We start from the raw sequence: 7,523 nt of genomic DNA, 5'->3' as shown, positions 1-7,523 counted from the left end.
TTTCCTTTTATGTGTAGTGATCTTATTTTATTAGAGACCAGAGAACCCCAGAGCTCCTTCTGCCGGGAGATGAGGCCCTGGGACAGCCTTCGAGGGTCCAGCTCAGTGCACCTTGCTTCATGTGGGAACAAAACATACGATAAAATGTTGGAATGTATCTTTCTCTTTCCTCCCAAGAGCCTCCATAACAGTAACTTTTCTGGAAAGGATGACCTCAGCGTTTTTCATGCTCTTATATTTAAAATTTTCAACTCAGATCAAAATCTTGCAGAGGTTATTATCTAGAGCAGCATTTTGAAAAGTTTTCCTAGAAAAAAACATTGATATGCAAATTGGGACCTTGTGGTGCATAGTACACAATTCCATATTTAAATTCACTTGGGAAATGTTGAGTTAAACACAGATGATTACTTTCTTTATCACAGGAGCTCTCAGTGCATCACTATGCTAATATGCATTAAGAAACTCCAGGAGGGGATCCAGTAGTTTCTGTTTTATACCACCTCAGTCCCGGAGGTGATTGGTGACTACAGGGGCACAGAGGTTGGGGCTGGTCCCACCCTGCAGAGAGCTGTGACCTGCCCACACTCACCTGCACCTTCTGCAGTGCCCAATCCACACCCCGCCCAGGTTGGTTCCCACTCCCTGGAAACTTAGAGGGCACACTGGTGCACCCAACTCCAAACCCAGTGATGTGGATTCTGGGCCCGGATCTGAAAGGGAAACACAGAGGGGTAAGCATCTGGAGGGAAGGGCCCAGCCCCTACTGATCTACGGGGTGTACCCTTGTCCCCCAGCCCGCATGGCTGCCATCCCTGAAAGAAGTCCTCGCACAACTCTGGGGTGACCCAGGCTCGGTGCCCCATGGCATGGAAGAGTTCCACCTTCAGCTTCAGGAACTCTTTATAGAGGTCTGCCCAGTGCTCCTTGCCCAGCAGAAACTGGAAGATGCTCTGCTTGGACGTGGGGTTGTCCTCCATGTCAGAGGTGATGTAGCTGCCCCAGAAAAGGAAGGGAAGCTGGCCTCAGCCCCAGCCTCGACCCCAGGCTTGGGCTTGACAGGAAGGAGAGGTCAGCTAAGAGGTCATACTGAGGAAGCACGAGCCCTGGGGGGTGTGGCTAGGAGCTGGGGGGGGGGGGGGGGGGCGGCGTTCCTTCTCTGCTGGTGACCTGAGTCTCAGGCGTGGCAAGACCATCCTCAACATTGAGCCTGTGGTACCTGTGCTGTGCCTTACCTGGGCCAAGGTTCTGACCTCTTTCATTTCCCTGGGCTTTCCCCCTCAGATAACCCGGTTCCTGGGAGCAAGTGGTGTTTTGTGGCTACTTCCTTTATCCCAGGACATTATTCATTGCCTTCCCCTCCTCTACAACCATGTGCCCTGAAAGTCTTGTCTGCTCCAAGGAGCCAGAGCTCCTGGGGCCTGTGGCCAATGGGAGTGACCACTTTATGGAACTTCGGGCGCTAGGGCATGGCCTAGCCTCATGAAGGGGGTGTTGGAGGACCATGGGATTTGGGGATTCAGACAGAGAGAGGGCTCACAGGGCCAGGAAGAAGTAGATTCTGTTGTACAGGTACCCAGGCAGCCCCACGCGGCCAAAGTACTCCACCACCATGGAGAGCAGGTACTGAGCAGAGACGGAGTTGTGAGTTAGTGGCCAGAGGATGAGATTGATGAGGAATTGAATAGAAGGAATAGTTCTCAATGGATGACTGGACCTTCCACCAACCACAGGCCATGGCGGCAAAACCGCTCAGGGTAAGACTTGTTGAAGGTTTCACAGTTGAGGAGATGAGCCAATGGGAAGGAGGGCCACAAGGAGTGACCCAGTGGGGCAGGACAAGGAAGGGGCAGTGCACCCTTACTTCATTTCAGACAGTGAGAGCAGGACTCTCCAGGGCTTCTCCTGCCCAGGCAGAATCCATGTTCTCTCTACTGCTCCCCATGGTGTGGTGACTCTGCAGACCCCCTCAGTCCTTATCACTTTGGGGCTGCAAGTACCTTGTCAGACATTCTGAGGAAAATGTCAGCTTCCAAGAAGCTCTGGATGACAGGGTCCTCTGCAAAGGAAGGAAGAAGTGATGATGGGGCTCAGGAACCCTTTTCAGAGGGAAGGAGGAAAATCTGAACCTTCTCTGAGTTTCTCTGTCCAGTGGAAGTGGAAGCAAAACTCCCTTTCCTTCGGGAGGTTGATTAGCCTCAGTATCAATAATAGGTCTGATTCCTTCCATTGACAAACACACATTGAGTTTCAACTGTGGGGCCAGAATTTTGCTATTATTATGTATTCCTCCACACAGTCACAATGGGAAGTGATAAGTTTGTCTACTGCAGAGATGTGACCCAGGCCTCAGAGTTTAACAGATTTGCCCCAAATTAAAAAGCTTGGATGCCCTTGGGTCTCTGTGACACCAGACTTGGCCCTTCATCATTTTGTGACTGTTGCAAAGCTTTCCTGCCCCATCTGTTAACTGAACACCGTGGCCCCAGGGGTGGGAGAGTTCATAGCCCCCAGGGCAAGCTGTGCATCACTGCCCTCCTGGGTCTCCTCAGTCCCTGCAGATAATGACTTGGCCACCCCTCCTCCCCAGGAGGCTCATCTGTGATTAGACGTGTCCCTCGGAGGGGCCATTTTCTAGTGAAGACCTGAGAAGCATTGAGTCCTAGGTGTCCTTCATTCTTTGCCCAGGATAAGGAAGGGCACAGCAGGAAAGGTGGAGAGGTCACAGATCATTTTCTCTCCCTGACTCTTCTCTAGTCAACCTGACTGTCAGAAGAACACTGTCCAAACGAACTTTTTGCAATGATGAAAATGTTCTGTATCTGTGCTGTCCAATATGGTATTAAATTTAAAATTAATATGTGGCTCATAGATACTGGATTGGATAGTGTAACCCCAGTGTAGTATCCAAACCTGCCACACTTGGTCCTATCTCTGGTCTTTGTCCTGCACCCTCCATCTTCCATACCCCAGCCCCAGGCATGCCACTTCCTTCTCACCCTTCAGGACTCAGCTGTGATGTCACCTCAGACAGAACTTCCTGAGAATTCCATCTCATAAAGGTCCTCTGCCCTTGCTCATACCCTGTCTGTAGATGTAATAACATCTCCTTCCTTTCCTGCATTTATCACTGGCTGAGAGCATCGTGTTTCTGTACATGTTTACTTGTTTGTTTTTTGTGTTTGTCCACTAATTTTTTTTTTTTTTTTTTTTTTTTAGTATAAAGAAAGCAAGGTTTTTTTTATCCTTCCATCACTAATCTCTAAAATTTTGACTGGTGGGAATAAATGAATAAGTCTATGTAGGCAGGGGATACATTGCTTGGTTTGTCCTGAAATGTCTTGATAATTGAATATTTAACTGTGGGCCTCTTTTTTTCTTGCTTCAAGTAATTGTCTCAGAGAAGAAAAGCCCCTCAGCACCGTAGTAAAACCACTGTCTCTGTGTTTCAGTGCCAAATGGACAACTTAGAGTTTAAAGCCCCAAGGAGAGGTTTGAGTATGCTCCCAGAGCCACTACCCTCCACACTATTCTCAGTATAGAAGGGCCCTGGGCACTCCACTCACTCAAGACACACACCCAGAAGTCGGTAGAATGCTTCTTGGTCCTTTGGGCGGTAGCTGGGTCTTCTCCTCTTGTTCATCCTGAGTTTTGTTTCCTCAACATGGTTGACAGTCCACATGTTCCTCTTCTCCCTCCTCTTCTTCCAGAACTTCAACTGGGAGATAGCTTCTGCAGAGGGCAAATTGGAAGCCGGAGGGCTGCTTTCACATGTAGCTGCTGGAACAAAAGTTCCCATGTGAACATGGACGTGACCCAGCTGGGAAATCCTGGGTTCTTCCCTTGCAGCTCGCACTGAAGACTTAGACCCTGCACTGGGGAGGACAAGATGGGCAAGTGGTTACTAAGCAGTAACTGATCCGTTGTATAGGGACAAGGATGTCGATGACCTAATTGATGACACATACCTGCCTTGATATCCATCAATCTCTTTCTCTTCTGGCCCTTCTTCCCCCGGTCCCCGGTCCTCTGCTCAGGGACAGTCTCTGAAGAGGCAGAACTGGAGGCCAGACGACTCTTGTTACATGGAGCTGCAGGAAGAGAGGACCCAGCATGAGCACAGGTAGGATTTACCCGAGAAATGCTGGGCTTTACCTTCTTGCTCACCTTGAGGATTGTCTGTGACATCTGAGGGAATAAGACAGCAATGCCCATCATCCCCTTTGCATTTTTCTACAAAGAAGAGTAGGAATTGACTGACTTATTTACCATTCTTTGACAGGCAAAAGCTGCTCTCCTGATCTGAAGAAAGATCTTCCCATGGATCTTTCTGCCTGGAGGACACCTCTGTGGAGACAAATGTGGAATTCTCTGGTCTTCTGTCTTGCAGAGCTACAAAAGTGAACAAAAAAGTGACTTCCCTGACTTCCTCTGGACACCCTTTCCCCTGCCCCCTGCAGAACCTGGAGAGACAGTGCTGGAGCCATGATGCTCCATCCCCTTCATTCACTCAAAGACCCAGGATAGAGGGGCAAATGACCACACATCTGCCTTCCTCTCCATGCACACCCTCTTCTTCTAACCCCTCTTTGCTGGGTCCTTTTGGCTTGGAGCAGTCTCTGAAGAGTCTGGTGTGGAGTTCAAAGGGAACTTTTCTTCTCTGGGTACCAAAAAATTGAAAAGATCCAATCTGATTCATACTGGGACGTTTCTTCCTGTTTAATTGCTTCTTGTGATACCTAATAATAGCTAAAATTGCAATAATAGTAGCTAACAGTTACACCATATCAGACCACACCTATTGCAGTTGAGTTGATTCTGACCCACAGTGAAACTAGAGGACAGAGTGGAACTGCTGCCCATAGGGTTTCCAAGGAGCAGCTGGTGGACTCAAACTGCTGACCTTTTGGTTTATAGCCCTATCAGTTAACCACTGCACCATCAGGGCTCCAACAGTTATTGATACCTTATTAAATTTCAGATATAGATCTGTGCACTAAAGATCATTTAATCCTGGTGTATGAGGTAAGATTTATAGATGAGGAAATGAAGACACTGAGGGACGACTCAACTTGTCTAGAGGTTGTCCCTTGTCCATGAGTAGAGCACTTTGGATTTGGGATTAGAGCGTGTATCTGATGAGTGCCCAAGGGAAGAACCGCTAGTGGCAGTGACAGTTGGACCACATGTCACATTTCCATTAGGGACAAGCTGGATGACCTCACATACTTATTTTGTCATCAGCTCTACCTAAATAACCCTGTGAACCACTATAAATTCATGGAGAATCAAAACCACAGTCACCAAACCAGTTGCTGTCAAGTTGATTCCAACTCATCGCGACACCATGTGTGTCGACGCAGCACTGTGCCCCATAGGGTTTTCAATAGCTGTGAACTTTTGGAAGCATATCACGAGGACTTTCTTCCAAGGTACCTCTGGGTGAACTCGAATCGTCAACCTTTCAGTTAGTAGCCGAGTACAGGCAGTCCCAGGGTTATGAACGAGATCCGTTCCTATCTGTGTCTTAAGTCTTTAAATTGAATTTGTAGGGAGTCGAAACAGGTGCGTATGGTTCTTATTTAGCCTTATTTTAGTGTAAGAAAAGGCAAGAAAACTTTTCAATGCTTTAAAAAGTGCACATGCAGCCAGTGAAGGTGATTGTGATGAAGAATTTGTTGTGAGTAGGGGTTGGTTCAGTCGTTTCACAGTGAGGGCGAATTTACATAAAATTAAAGGGCAAGTACAAGTTGTTCATAAATCAGATGTTCGTAACCCCAGGGACTTCCTTACTTAACCGTTTGTCCCACCCAGGGACTATAGAGAATCAAGCCTGGCATAAAATAGGACCGGAGTGGCCCATGTCTGTCTCAAAGGGCCATTGAACCCGATTATGGCAGTGCTCAGGCCCTGACAAGAAGGCCAGTGCCAGTTACCCCCACCTGAGGACAAGACTTCCTCATGACTGGTACAGGGTTCTCTCTTCTCGCTCCTCCCCACTGTCCCGATATTTCCCTGCAGGCTCTCAAGGCAGCCATTGCTCTGTGAGAGCTAGCTTTTCTCTTTCCGCCTCCTATTCCGTTTTCACTTCATTCTCTTTTTTGCCCACATCCCTTCCTAGTCTCTATCCCCCCAAAATTTAAGCCCTGTTTTTATTCCTACTGCATCCCCAGTCACTTGTCAGGAAACTGTTCTCCATCTCCTGGGGGATCATAGTTCAGAATCCAAGATTCAGTCTAGTACAGGAATGAGTGACACTCACCCTGAACGAGCACCTCATGCCTGTCTCAAGACCTACCACTCAGAAGCTGGGTTTCACACTTACACAGAACGAAGTCTCACAACAGTAAGTGAAAAGAGCACTGACTGTAGCCAAGTGTTCAGAATCTGATGGCTTCCAAGATTCTGGAGCACTTGCCCCTCAGCCACTAATGATATCACACCTTTCCACCAGGAATCGCGCTTTGGTTATGAAAGGCACCCAAGGAAAATGTCGTGGGCCCCAAGTGTGTGTCCCAGCCTGAACACTGGGACCACCTCCTCTTGTCCCAACATCACCTCTACTTTGAACCTCATCTTGTGTTTAATCAAATGAGTTATTGATTCCAAATGAAAGTGATACATCTATATATCAGAAAATTTAGAAAATAAAAAGTGAAAAGTTGGTTAATTCCTCATCAGTGAAAAAGTTGTTAATGTAGTTTACTTTTATTGCCTTTCTTCTTAAGGTGTTTAGTTCTGATCATATTAAAATTGTTTCTTCATTATTAACTTTGTATTTTGAGATAATTGTAGATTCACTGCAGTTGTAAGAAATAGTACAGAGAGATTGCATATACTCTTTGCCCAGTTACCCCCGATGGTAACAATTTGTATAACTATAGTATAATAGCACTACAGGAAACTGACATTGATAAATCTATCTACTTTATTGAGATTTCATCAGTTTTATATATCTGTATTTGCTTGTCTGTGTGTGTGTACTTAGTTCTGTGAAATTTTATTGCATGTGTAGATTTGTGTGACCACCACAGTCAGGATACAGAAGACTTCTATTACAGGGATCTCTCATGCTAGTCTTTTACAACCACAGCCGCCTCCATGCCTCCCCAACTCCCTAACCCTGGCAACCACTAATCTTGTCTCCATCTCTATGATTTTTCATTTCCATAAGATTATATTATTGGAGTTAGACAGTATATAATCTTCTGAGATTTGCTTTTTTCACTGAGCATAATTCCCTTGAGATCTAGTCAAGTTGTAATGTGAATCAATAGTTATTCATTTTTATTACTTAGTAGTCGTCCATGAGAGTCCCTGGGTGGTGCAAGTGATTAACATGCTTGGCTACTAACCAAAAGCTGGAGATTTGAGTCCACCCAAAGTCACCTTGGAAGAAAGGCGTGGAAATCTACTTCTGGAAAATCAGCCATTGAAAACCCTATGGAGCACAGTTTTACTCTGACACGCATGGGGTTGCCCTGAATTGGATAGACTCAACAGCAACTTTTTTTTTTTTTTTT

At 46.5% G+C, this 7,523-nt stretch overlaps 1 protein-coding gene across 1 annotated transcript; it reads right to left on the bottom strand.

The window, feature by feature from the left end:
* Window positions 1–653: 653 nt before the first annotated feature.
* LOC105756900 (putative speedy protein E7) lies at window positions 654–4,215 on the bottom strand. The gene is made up of 6 exons (XM_012559217.1): window positions 3,969–4,215; window positions 3,580–3,870; window positions 2,001–2,059; window positions 1,541–1,626; window positions 827–996; window positions 654–715 (listed from the first exon to the last, which is right to left on the bottom strand). Exons 1-6 carry the CDS (start codon window positions 4,213–4,215, stop codon window positions 654–656), a joined length of 915 nt encoding a protein of 304 aa, XP_012414671.1.
* Window positions 4,216–7,523: the final 3,308 nt, after the last annotated feature.

Source organism: Trichechus manatus, unplaced genomic scaffold (assembly GCF_000243295.1).
Source record: "Trichechus manatus latirostris isolate Lorelei unplaced genomic scaffold, TriManLat1.0 scaffold00219, whole genome shotgun sequence".
Classification (NCBI taxonomy): Eukaryota; Metazoa; Chordata; class Mammalia; order Sirenia; family Trichechidae; genus Trichechus; species Trichechus manatus.
Note: the sequence above shows the minus strand (reverse complement) of the source record. Positions and strands in the feature narration are given on the sequence as shown.